The following is a 14,370-nucleotide window of genomic DNA, read 5'->3' as shown; positions in this document are numbered from 1 at the left end:
CAAATGAGTTTTAAGGTGAGACTTAAATGCTTCTACTGATATTTAATGATATTTATCTTTGTGGAAACACTGATCATCTTAATGAATTCTCACAATAAATATATATTTTTTGATGATAAAGGTTAAAACCCAATCTGCACTTTGTTAGAATATATAACAAATTGGACCAAGCTATATTTCTAACAAAGACAAATCATTATTTCTTCTAGATTTTCCAGAACAAGAATTTTAAAAGAAATTCAAAAGACTGAAATAAGATTCAAATGTGATTTTCTAGATTTGCCAGAATAAATTTTGGGAATTCTAATCATAATAAGTTTGAAGAAATATTTCACAAATATTCTTTGTCTAAAAAACAGAAGCTAAAATGAAGATTTAAATAAAAATGTATTTATTATCCTATACAATAAAAAAAATAAAATATACTTGAACATTGATTGAAATTGTCAGGAAAGAAGAGGAAGGAATTTAAACGGTAAAAAGGTATATGTGTTTAAAAAATCTTAAAATCATTTTAAAGTATTTTTTCTCTAAAATTGTATTACTGAAAGTTATTAGAAACAAAGTAAAAAAAATAAAAATATTTTAACAAGTGAAGAGCAAGTCTTTCAAATATTTTCTTGGATTTCTATTTGAGTTTTGTCTCTCTTAGAATTAAAAATGTCGAGCAAAGCGAGAACAGCTTGCTAGTAAAAAAAAATAGAATTTAAAAAATTGAGGCAGCTCACTGGTAAGTGCTGCTATTTGAGCTATTTTTAGAACAGGCCAGCGGGCGACTCATCTGGTCCTTACGGGCGACTTGGTGCCCGCGGGCACCGTGTTGGTCACCCCTGCTTTAGACAGTCAGAAATGAAAAAAAAAAAAATCGACATATATATATTTACAAAATAATTTTTATACATTAATTGCAGCCAAATCATTTATGGGGCTGATTAAAATGAATTAAATGGATGCATTTTTGGTGTCTGCTGGTGTTTATTTGTATTTTTTTTTTATTAGGGACCGAATGTCCCCTTTTGGGACAGAGGACCCTATTGTATTTATAAGGTTTTATTATCATTACACCGCCGCCTCTTTGAGCTGTAATTTGACCCCCTTAACATGCTTCAAAACTCACCAAATTTGACACACACATCACTACTGGCGAAAATTGCGATCTAATCAAAAACCCAAAACTCAAAATTGCGCTCTAGTGCCCCCTAGGAAAAAACACAGACAAAACTGCTTGTAACTTCCGTTAGGAATGTCGTAGAGACATGAAACAAAAACCTCTATGTAGGTCTGACTTCGACCTAGATTTCATACACTGATCTTCTTCAGCAAAAATCAACAGGAAGTTGGCAAAACCCCTTCAAAACAAAAGTTTTCTAAAAATGTCATTTTTGCCTTTTTGAGCTGTAATTTGACCGCCTTAAAATGCTTAAAAACTCACCAAACTCGACACACACATCAGGACTGGTGCAAATTGCGATCTAATAAAAAACCAAACCCCAAAACTAAAAATTGCGCTCTAGCGGCCCCTAGGAATAAAACACTGAGAAAACTGCTCTTGGGAAGAAAACACAGACAAAACTGCTTGTAACCGGTAGGGATGTCGTACAGACATGAAACAAAAACCTTTATGTAGGTCTCACTTAGACCTACATTTCCGTCATTGATATCCTTCAGCAAAAATCAACAGGAAGTTGGCAATTACCCCTTCAAAACAAAAGTTTCCTAAAAATGTCATTTTTGCCTTTTTGAGCTGTAATTTGACCCCCTTAAAATGCTTCAAAACTCACCAAACTCGACACACACATCAGGACTGGTGCAAATTGCGATCGAATAAAAAACCAAAACCCAAAACTAAAAATTGCGCTCTAGCGCCCCATAGGAATAAAACACTGAGAAAACTGCTCTTGGGAAGAAAACACAGACAAAACTGCTTGTAACCTGTAGGGATGTCGTAGAGACATGAAACAAAAACCTTTATGTAGGTCTCACTTAGACCTACATTTCCGTCATTGATATCCTTCAGCAAAAATCAACAGGAAGTTGGCAATTACCCCTTCAAAACAAAAGTTTCCTAAAAATGTCATTTTTGCCTTTTTGAGCTGTAATTTGACCCCCTTAAAATGCTTCAAAACTCACCAAACTCGACACACACATCAGGACTGGTGCAAATTTCGATCTAATAAAAAACCAAAACCCCAAAACTAAAAATTGCGCTCTAGCGCCCCATAGGAATAAAACACTGAGAAAACTGCTCTTGGGAAGAAAACACAGACAAAACTGCTTGTAACCGGTAGGGATGTCGTAGGGACATGAAACAAAAACCTTTATGTAGGTCTCACTTAGACCTACATTTCCGTCATTGATATCCTTCAGCAAAAATCAACAGGAGGTTGGCAATTACCCCTTCAAAACAAAAGTTTCCTAAAAATGTAATTTTTGCCTTTTTGAGCTGTAATTTGACCCCCTTAAAATGCTTCAAAACTCACCAAACTCGACACACACATCAGGACTGGTGCAAATTTCGATCTAATAAAAAACCAAACCCCAAAACTAAAAATTGCGCTTTAGCGCCCCATAGGAATAAAACACTGAGAAAACTGCTCTTGGGAAGAAAACACAGACAAAACTGCTTGTAACCGGTAGGGATGTCGTAGAGACATGAAACAAAAACCTTTATGTAGGTCTCACTTAGACCTACATTTCCGTCATTGATATCCTTCAGCAAAAATCAACAGGAAGTTGGCAATTACCCCTTCAAAACAAAAATTTTGTAAAAACCCGTCCCCTTTTTTCAAACATTATCTCCTCTGAGCGCGTTTGTTGTATCGGCTTCAAACTCGCACAGGAAAGAGATTGAACCCTTCTGATTAAAATTTGCGCAAAGAGTTTTTCTTACTGCTCCGGTTTTGATTTTACGAGCCTTCAAAGAACCTCTGCGCTGGTGCTGCTGCCGTCTCAAGATGGCTGCTTAAAAACAGGAAGCACCAGCGTGACCACACAATGCAGAGAAGGTAGGTACTGTGCGGGAAAAGATATGTTGACTGGGTGAAAGAAAGAGGCACCAGTTTGACTCCAGGATACAGAGAAGGTAGGTAATGTGCAGGTAAAGATATGTTGTCTGGGTGATGGCAGGAAGCACCAGCATGTATGGGTGAAAGGAAGAAGCACCTGTGTGAACCCAGGATGCAGGGAAGGTAGGTAATGTGCAGATAAAGAAATGTTGAATGGGTAAAGGCAGGAAACACCAGCAAAAGTCGGTCCTGTCCATCGCTGCTTGCAGCTTTAATTTTGTTTGTGTTTTAAATTAATCAATCTGGCATGTCGGACATTCCCAAATAATTTTTTTTTAGATCTTTAAGATGGAAACTGTAGCTGCTATTATGATGTGCAGTCATGTTTTCTAATGACTGGAATTCTTGAACTATACAAAGTATTTCAATGGTTGGAATTTGCCATTTTGCATGATACACCAGTTACTATGGTAATCTAATTAGTTACTATGGTAATCTAATTAGTTACTATGGTCATCTAAATCACAGCAACTCAGACGGGGTACCAAGCAGAGTGGGTGGGGAGCGTTTCCACGGAGTGTCAGCCTGAAATGCGGGTGTCAGAGAAAGACGCGGAAGGAGATTTTTACAACAAAGTTCTAAAGCTTAGTGATATATCAGATGTATCAGATTGTAGGTGGGGTTTTCTTTACCCATCGCGTTCATATTTTGCCATTTGTTGCATTTTGCTTGACTGTAAAATATGTCGGTCGAGAGGGTGTGTGACGTTCAAATGTTGTCAATATTCAGTGTTTTACCGTTCGTAGTTAATATTGTAAATCACACATTCTTTGTTTTCATGTACATTCTGGGTGTGTCGTTCAGTAAAAACATTTAAAATTCCATTTAGTTTTAGTTTTTTTAGTTTCTGTCATAACGTTTTTAGCATTCAATCCGACATTATTGTATTAGTGTTCCTAAAAATAGACATACCGGCCCTAACACACATTCTTTTCTCTAAACTTGGCCCCCCGAGTCAAAATAATTGCACATGGCTGGTCTAATATATATCCAACATGTAAAGACGTCTTCTATTGTGCATTTTCTTGCCTCGTGCACAGAATGAAATGTCAAGAGTGCATACGTTTCGGTTGTCTCAATCGCGATTCAGAAAAGGTGTTAGGGATTACAGATGCCGGTTCAACACATTGCATGATAACATCAATGTGCAGAAAATGATGTCTGTGGTAAAAGCTCCGAATGCGCGCAGAATCTTCATTTAAATAGGACAACCAGCATCAATTTTCAAATAAGTAGAGAACAGGCAAAACGCCAACTATTTTAGTTGTTGCACCTTGGATCTTAGTAAATCAGGTCTTCAGTTTTCAGGTGTTGATATTTTACAAATGATAAAAATGTGTCATGGAAAACACATACATTCTAAAAAGGTTACAATATGGAAAACTATTGCGATCTTACACAAGGTTATCGATGGGAAAATGCATTTTTAGACAATATGATTTGTATGAGCGGATAGGAGACACCGAGAGTAACAGGCGGTAGACAATGGATTAGATAGACGGATTAAAATAAATAAATTAAGAAAAATATATATAAATAAAAACACACACATATATATACATATACACATATACATAAATACATATATATACATATAAATATACACATATACATTTATACATACACATATACATATATATATATACATATACACATACACATATATACATACACATATACACACATATATATACATATATACATGTATACATATATACATACATGCATATACACACATATATAAGTATATACATATATATACACGTATACATATATATATATATATACACACATATATATACACATATATACACGCACACACACACACACACACACACACACACAAATATATATATATATACACACACACACACACACATATATATATATATACACACACACACACGTGTGTGTATATATATATATACACACACATATATATATATATATACACACACATATATATATACATATATATATATATGTGTGTGTATATATGTATATATATATATATATATTTGTGTGTGTATGTGTGTGTGCAGATATATATATACATATTACACATGGATATACTGTATATACACCTACACACACACACACACATATATATATATACATATATATATATACATTCATACATACATGTGTGTGTGTATATATATTATTTTTGTCTTTTAACTTGGGACTTCCTGCGGACCGTAGTTTGGGGACCCCTGAAGTAGATGGTGGAACAAAACAATGCAAAACAATCTTTAAAAAAAAATCAAAATCAAAAATCATCATGAATATAAGATATTATTTCTGGGGGGAAATTATTTTTATTTATTTTTTTAATGATAAAAAAAAGATGATTTTGGGTAAGACTATTCTTTATTTTTTTGTTTATTTTATTCCTCTCCTAAGTTGAACAACCCATATTGTAGTTGTGTGAATAGGAGGCCGATGTTATAAATGCATACTTATTTCTGCTAATGTGGTTTTGATTGTTTATGTTTGATTTTGATAAACGAAAAAAAATGGAAATGAAAGTCATAATGTGCATGATACAACATTCTCTAATTATGACGCTCTGCCTCACCACACATGTGCCTTCCATTCCATATATCCAGACAGACTGCTCTGATCCTGCACTGAGGTGGACGCACACGGGACATTCATTACCTGCGCTGTGTTGAAATTCCACAGATTACAGACAGTCTTTATGACGGGAAGTGTTGCCACAGTTCCAGGCCTTATCCAATGACCGCAAAGTAATCTGAGAAGGAAAGGCCACACACGGCCGGTTGTCTTGGCTGCAAGGGACCGGAGCAGGTGTAAGAGTATACCTCTTTGGCTAAGACTGAGGAGACCAAAACGCTTCCACTTTTACTTGACAACAAGCTGTCAATCAAGCAAACCTACGGACCACAGATACATAGTACTTTGTTGATTCCTTCAGGAGAGTTCCTTCAGGAAATTGAAAAAAGACTGCATACTTAAGTAATTATTTATGTTGTTAAGCCTCGGCTTTACTCGTGATTGTTTTTTGGCACTTACCTTTGTTTGAGATCAGCCGGGAGGTCTGGCGGATGCTGCCGTCTCTCCAAAAGAGTCTCCGGGGCTTCCTTGTCAGGCTGGTGTGTGTTAGCTTTGAGGTCTGACAGCTCTACTGCCACCTGTTCTTGCCTCGCCAAGTTTCTCTCCGCGCTCTCAGAAATGGTATCCACCCACTCGCGCTCCCGATGAGCCCTTTTGTGCTCGACTGCAAACGCTGCTGATTGCAGCTCAGCATCGTGCGTCAACGTGATCGAGTTCTCTGGGACGGCTCTTTCCACATTTGTGGTATCGGGGCTCGTTTTTTCAACGGTTGTTGAAAGTCTCTCTTCTTTCTTTTTCAATTCGGATGTCCTTAAGTCTTCCTCGTTCACGTCGGTCCTGAATACATTCTTACTTTGCATATCTTTATCTGGCAGATACCGGAACTCCTGACTTGGGGGCTTCCTCCCTGTGTCGATGACCTCGATCCAGTTTCCACGAGTCCCCTCCCCCTGCGGGTGGCTGGAGGGTGCAGCAAACTCACATACCATCTGTGTGTTCACCTGCAGAACCGGATTGACCAGTAACTCCTCTTCTTTTATCGGCGGCAGTGCTTTGGCAGGAAACTGTGTCCCCTCCATACTTTCGTCTTTAACTTGAAAAAACTCGGGTCCACCTGTTTCTGGCACTTGAAATTCATCCCTCTGGATTATCAGTAATTTATGTTTATCAACCTGGAGATCACACACCTCTTCTGTCTCCTTGTTTCCCCCATGTAGCTCCACAATATCCACGGTCCTTTCGGTCTCCTTCTCCAGTGGGTACTCCTCAAATTTAGTGACTCTTGAGGGTCCCAGAAAACGTTCTTCTATTCTATCCATAGTGTACGTCTGCTCATCCAAACTGTCCAAGCTGTCCTCCTCTGCGCTGTAATAAATGTCCATGGCACTCCCAACATCCGATCCAACGCTCAGATACACGGGGCTGCTAGGAACAGCATAACCCTCTGTGAGTTCAGGAGGACTATCAGCTGTGTCCATTTTCTTTCCAAGACCTTTCTCTGTGGTCATTTCATTTGACATCAATGAGGAAGGACCAGAGTCTGCGCTATTCTTGTTGGAGACTATTTCTTTGACTAGAATCGCCCTTCCTAGTGGGGCAGTAACCTGAGTGTCAGTCCCTTGGGATAATTCGTGGTCAGAAACAGGAGGGGCAGAGTTTGAAGCAATAGGTTTCTCTTCAAAAGGACGGAAGCTGATTGAGTTGATGTCTGCATGGATGTGGACTGGATAAGGGTTGTTGTCAACTACTTCCGAATAGGAATAAGAAGAGGAAGAGCTGTGGGGGATATTTGTGGTCATCGGAGCCTCGGAGGCTGTAGGGGTATTGTAAGAGGAAAACCTCTGGCGGGAGAACGGCTCGTTGAAAACCGTGAACGCGTTATCTATTCTATCGGTGACACTTGAAGTTGACAGCCTGGGGTAATGTTCATCTCTTTGGGTTTCAATCATAACTTGTTCCGATTTGAATGTTCTTGTACCAGGGGAGGTTTCAACGTGATTGGTCGGTAGAGAAGACATAATCTCCGAGGTGAAACTTTGTGGGAACAGTGACTCGTACAAAGCTCCATAAACTTCATCTCGGTTGACAGGGAGATCAGGCTTTTCATCAGCCAAAGGCTTTGGGACCTTTTCTGCAAAGTCTGGAATGGATTGCTGAATGTGAGGAAATAAGTCCTCTTGTCGGACCAGAACAGGTTCTGTGTAAGCAACCGGCTCTGGCAGAGGAGGAACATCACTGTCAGTATAAGCCAAGGAGGGTTGACTTTTTGGAGTTTGACCAAAAGGTGCGTCTGGGGCATCTGCTTCATAAGAAAGCGGTGCACTGATGGGTTCTGCGATCGATACTTTGCTGTTTCCAGACTGATCTTCAAAGTGTGTAGCAGATGAGTTGATGTTTACTGCTTTGTAATCTGAGCAAGACAATTCAGTCTGATCCTGCTTCGGGGCTGTTTCTTCAGAGGGAGAAACACAATCTACCCACACCGATTCGTAGACTGATTCAGATTGGTTGTCATTGACAAGAATGTTGTTTTTATTCTCTGAAGGAACTTTGTTATCTTGTTGCATCTCAGGAATTGTTGCAGTCGGTGCCGTTTGAGCATTTTGATGCAGACGAAAGTCCGAGTCGCTTGTTAGAGGCTCTCGAGGTTCTACTATGGCCGTGTGAGTGACTGGGGTCCGGTTTGAGGCAGCGAAGTAGGATTCTAACAACTTCGAATGGATCGAAGGAGGAGAAGGGATATCGAAGGAATCACTGGTGTCGAGCACCGGCTGGGACATGCTGAGCTTTGCATTTCTTCTGGCCTGATCCTCATCCACCTGACTGAAGTCTGCAGGGTTCTATGGAGGATCACAATAAAAGCAGTGAAAAATTGATATTTGCATTTATGAGTCAAAATAATCCAGTGGACAAAATGCTCGATCGTGATTTTAGGCTGGCTTAGTTTGAGCCTATTTTGGTAGCTTGGGACACATTCACTGTAAGGATGGGTGACGTGGACCCTGATTTAAACAAGTTGAAAAAACGTATTCGGGTGTTAGCATTTAGTGGTCAACTGTACAGAATATGTACTGTACTGTGCAATCTACTAATAAATGTTTCAATCAATCAATCAATGAATAATTAAGCCTAATATATCATCAAAAGGTTCAGAGAATCTGGAGTAATCACTGCACGTAACGATGATGTTACGGACTTTTGATCCCTCAGGGGGTACTGCAACAAAAACCGACATCCATGTGTAAAGGATATCACCACATGGGCTCAGGAACACTTCATAAAGCCACTGTCAGTAACTACAGTTGGTCATTACATCTGTAAGTGCAAGTTAAAATTCTACTATGCAAAGCCAATACCATTTATCAACAATATCCTGAAACGCCGCCGGCTTGGCTGGGCTCGAGCTCACCTAAGATGGACTGATGCAAAGTGGAAAGGTGTTCTGTGGTCTGACAAGTCCATATATCAAATTATATTTGGAAACAGAGGATGTGGTGTCCTCCAGAACAAAGAGGAAAAATAACCATTCGGATTGTTATAGGCGCAAAGTTCAAAAGCCAGCATCTGTGATGGTATGGGTGTGTATTAGTGGCCAAGGCATGGGTAACTTACACATCTGTGAAGGCACCATTAATGCTGAAAGGTACATACAGGTTTTGGAGCAACATATGTTGTCATCCAAGCAACGTTATCATGGACGCCCCTGCTTATTTCAGCAAGACAAGTGTTACAGCAGCGTGGCTTCGTAAAAAAAGAGTGCGGGTACTTTCCTGGCCCGCCTGCAGTCCAGACCTGTCTCCCATTGAAAATGTGTGGCGCGTTATGAAGCGTAAAATACGACAGCGGAGACCCCGGACTGTTGAAGGACTGAAGCTCTACATAAAACAAGAATGGGAAAGAATTCCACTTTCAAAGCTTCAACAATTAGTTTCCTCAGTTCCCAAACGTTTATTGAGTGTTGTTAAAAGAAAAGGTGATGTAACACAGTGGTGAACATGCCCTTTCCCAACTACTTTGGCACATGTTGCGGCCATGAAATTCTAAGTTAATTATTATTTGCAAAAAAAAATTAAGTTTATGAGTTTGAACATCAAATATGTTGTCTTTGTAGTGCATTCAACTGAATATGGGTTGAAAAGGTTTTGCAAATCATTGTATTCTGTTTATATTTACATCTAACACAATTTCCCAACTCATATGGAAACAAGGTTTGTATGTAACCCAGTCTATTATTTGGTAGGGAAACGATAGGAACAAAAACTCCTAATTTGGCTGACGTACATTACAAGCCAAAAGTTTAGAAACACCTTCCCGTTCAATACTCTGGAATGCCCTCCCGGTAACAGTTCGAGATGCTACCTCAGTAGAAGCATTTAAGTCTCACCTTAAAACTCATCTGTATACTCTAGCCTTTAAATAGACCTCCTTTTTAGACCAGTTGATCTGCCGCTTCTTTTCTTTCTCCTATGTCCCCCCCTCCCTTGTGGAGGGGGTCCGGTCCGATGACCATGGATGAAGTACTGGCTGTCCAGAGTCGGGACCCAGGATGGACCGCTCGTCGGGACCCAGGATGGACCGCTCGCCTGTATCGGTTGGGGACATCTCTACGCTGCTGATCCGCTTGAGATGGTTTCCTGTGGACGGGACTCTCGCTGCTGTGTTGGAGCCACTATGGATTGAACTTTCACAGTATCATGTTAGACCCGCTCGACATCCATTGCTTTCGGTCCCCTAGAGGGGGGGGGGGTTGCCCACATCTGAGGTCCTCTCCAAGGTTTCTCATAGTCAGCATTGTCACTGGTGTCCCACTGGATGTGAATTCTCCCTGCCCACTGGGTGTGAGTTTTCCTCGCCCTTTTGTGGGTTCTTCCGAGGATGTTGTAGTCGTAATGATTTGTGCAGTCCTTTGAGACATTTGTGATTTGGGGCTGTATAAATAAACATTGATTGATTGATTGAATGCGTTTTCTTTATTTTCACGTCTATTTACATTGTAGATTGTCACTGAAGCCATCAAAACTAGGAATGAACACATGTGGAGGTGAAATAACTGAAAACATGCTTTATATTCTAACTCCTTCAAAATAGCCACCGTTTGCTCTCTCTAATGATTTGCCCACTCTTGGCATTCTCTCCATGAGCTTCAACAGGTAGTCACCTGAAATGGTTTTCACTTCCCAGGTGTGCCTTATCAGGGTTGATTAGTGGAATGTCTTGCTTCATCAACAGGTTTGGGACCATCCGTTGTGTTGTGAATGACAAGGTGTGTCCAAACTTTTGTCCTGTACTACATATTGCGTCATTTTCCCGTTGTATTGTTTTCTCCAAACTATTATTAATCCTCTTGTTAATTTACTGTTAATATCTGGTTACTTTCTGCTGTAATATCATTTATCTATACCGGTAAGGTTTAGTAAGGTTTATTAAGGTTTATTCAGGCGTACTGGAGAGGAGGCTACGTCGGATAGTCGAACCTCGGATTCAGGAGGAACAGTGTGGTTTTCGTCCTGGTCGTGGAACTGTGGACCAGCTCTATACTCTGGGCAGGGTTCTTGAGGGTGCATGGGAGTTTGCCCAACCAGTCTACATGTGCTTTGTGGACTTGGAGAAGGCATTGGACCGTGTCCCTCGGGAAGTCCTGTGGGGAGTGCTCAGAGAGTATGGTGTATCGGACTGTCTTATTGTGGCGGTCCACTCCCTGTATGATCAATGTCAGAACTTGGTCCGCATTGCCGGCTGTAAGTCGAACACATTTCCAGTGAGGGTTGGACTCCGCCAAGGCTGTCCTTTGTCACCCATTCTGTTCATAACTTTTATGGACAGAATTTCTAGGCGCAGTCAAGACGTTGAGGGGTTCCGGTTTGGTGACCGCAGGATTAGGTCTCTGCTTTTTGCAGATGATGTGGTCCTGATGGCTTCATCTGACCGGGATCTTCAGCTCTCGCTGGATCGGTTCGCAGCCGAGTGTGAAGCGACCGGAATGAGATTCAGCACCTCCAAGTCCGAGTCCATGGTTCTCGCCCGGAAAAGGGTGGAGTGCCATCTCCGGGTTGGGGAGGAGACCCTGCCCCAAGTGGAGGAGTTCAAGTACCTAGGAGTCTTGTTCACGAGTGAGGGAAGAGTGGATCGTGAGATCGACAGGCGGATCGGTGCGGCGTCTTCAGTAATGCGGACGTTGTAGTGAAGAAGGAGCTGAGCCGGAAGGCAAAGCTCTCAATTTACCGGTCAATCTACGTTCCCATCCTCACCTATGGTCATGAGCTTTGGGTCATGACCGAAAGGATAAGATCACGGGTACAAGCGGCCCAAATGAGTTTCCTCTCCCTTAGAGATAGGGTGAGAAGCTCTGCCATCCGGGAGGAACTCAAAGTAAAGCCGCTGCTCCTCCACATGGAGAGGAGCCAGAAGAGGATGCCACCCGAACGCCTCCCTAGGGAGGTGTTTAGGGCACGTCCAACCGGTAGGAGGCCACGGGGAAGACCCAGGACACGTTGGGAAGACTATGTCTCCCGGCTGGCCTGGGAACGCCTCGGGATCCCCCGGGAAGAGCTAGACGAAGTGGCTGGGGAGAGGGAAGTCTGGGTTTCCCTGCTTAGGCTGTTGCCCCCGCAACCCGACCTCGGATAAGCGGAAGAAGATGGATGGATGGATGGATAATCCTATGTTCAAATAAAAAAAAGCTCTTATTCTTTTGTTGTTTGGCTACTTTACATTAGTTTTGGGGTGATACTGCAAATTTGATACCAGGTAGTTACAGGGCCTGTATTCAACGTTGATACCTGAAATCTTTAAGATCATTTTGTAAGGTTACTTTTTTCAGACAAAAATGCAGGATGGTGTTGTAAAAATATCAATTAAATGTTTTTTTTTTAAATTACAATTGGTTATGGGTGAATGTGGAAATAGTGTCAAAGTGCTTTGGGTCTTTAAAAAAAAGGCAGAAAAAAAGCGTTATACAAGTATAACCCATTTACCATGATTCAAATTGTATATTTTTTGCCCTTAAAACCCTCTTATGTCCAAGGACTTACTTCCTGAATTTGTAAAAAAATACGATAATTTTTGACGATAAAAAATATTGATAAAACCACTGTAATATTGACCATTTTCCGATACTATACTTGGTATTTATCGTTAAAGTCGGTATTTGTATCTTTACATTTAAGAGCTCTAGCTTGCTCCTACAGACTCTAGCGTAGCTTCTTTAGATTTTACCTGTCTTCCAGGGATTGCAAGAAAGGTAGTTAATTTGCCGCCGTGGAAGCGAGGATTACTGACTTTGAAGTGGCTTTGCATTGTGGAGGGACATGAATCGCTAGCAAAAATGTTACATATCGTCAAGGACGCTTACGTTCGTTTGTCAAGGTCAGATTTGCGTAAAACAGTTAGAGATGTGTCACGATACAATGATGATATTAAAACTCTATTGGCTCTGCCAATAGAGCCCGTAAGGACCAGATGAGTCGCCCGCTGGCCTGTTCTAAAAATAGCTCAAATAGCAGCACTTACCAGTGAGCTGCATCTATTTTTTAATTGCATTTATTTACTATCAAGCTGGTCTCGCTTTGCTCGACATTTTTAATTCTAAGAGAGACAAAACTCAAATAGAATTTGAAAATCCAGGAAAATATTTTAAAGACTTGGTCTTCACTTGTTTAAATAAATTCATTTATTTTTTTACTTTACGTCTTATAACTTTCAGAAAGACAATTTTAGAGAAAAAATACAACCTTAAAAACGATTTTAGGATTTTTAAACACATATACCTTTTTACCTTTTGAATTTCTTCCTCTTCTTTCCTGACAATTTAAATCAATGTTCAAGAAAATTTATTTTTTTTATTGTAAAAAATAATAAATACATTTTAATTTAATTCTACATTTTAGCTTCTGTTTTTTCGACAAAGAATATTTGTGAAATATTTCTTCAAACTTATTATGATTAAAATAAAAATATTCTGGCAACTCTAGAAAATCTGTAGAATCAAATGTAAATCTTATTTCAAAATCTTTTGAATTTCTTTGAAAATGTTTGTTCTGGAAAATCTAGAAGAAATAATGATTTGTCTTTGTTAGAAATATAGCTTTGTCCAATTTGTTATACATTCTAACAAAATTCAGATTGGATTTTAACCTATTTAAAACATGTCATCAAAATTTTAAAATTAATCTTAATCAGGAAAAATTACTAATGATGTTCCATAAATTACTTTTTTAATTTTTTCAAAAAGATTCGAATTAGCTACTAGTTTTTCTCTTCTTTTTTTCGGTTAATTTTGAATTTTAAAGAGTCGAAATTGAAGATAAACTTTGTTTCAAAATTTAATTTAAATTTTTCTCCTCTTTTAAACCATTCAATTAAGTGTTTTTTTCATAATTTATTCTCTACAAAAAACCTTCCGTAAACGGGAAAAAAATAGAAATACCCATTTTTTTCATATATAGAGATGTATTTATTAAAGGTAAATTGAGAACATTGGCTATTTCTGGCAATTTATTTAAGTGTGTATCAAACTGGTAGCCCTTGGCATTAATCAGTACCCAAGAAGTAGCTCTTGCTTTCAAAAAGGTTGAATGTCTTTTTTGCGCAACCCCAATTAATGGTAGGAAAAAAATTGATCTGTCTAGTGACGAAACCCACTTTTTACTAAATAGTACAGTTCAGTTTGGGTTATAATGCTACACAATTGTTGGTGTTTCTACTGCAAAACACACACTTTTTGGCACCC

General features: G+C 39.6%; 1 protein-coding gene across 1 annotated transcript in view; it reads right to left on the bottom strand.

The window, feature by feature from the left end:
• Positions 1-14,370, bottom strand: part of LOC133539587 (uncharacterized) — a 198,440-nt gene that overhangs the window by 108,295 nt on the left and 75,775 nt on the right. Inside the window, exon 4 of the mRNA XM_061881608.1 lies at positions 6,102-8,482. Coding sequence (XP_061737592.1) covers positions 6,102-8,482 — 2,381 coding nt within the window. The remainder of the gene's footprint in view (positions 1-6,101; positions 8,483-14,370) is intronic.

Source organism: Nerophis ophidion, linkage group LG21 (genome assembly GCF_033978795.1).
Source record: "Nerophis ophidion isolate RoL-2023_Sa linkage group LG21, RoL_Noph_v1.0, whole genome shotgun sequence".
Taxonomy (NCBI): domain Eukaryota; kingdom Metazoa; phylum Chordata; class Actinopteri; order Syngnathiformes; family Syngnathidae; genus Nerophis; species Nerophis ophidion.
The sequence above is the reverse complement of the archived record's forward strand: the minus strand, read 5'-3'. Positions and strand labels throughout refer to the sequence as shown.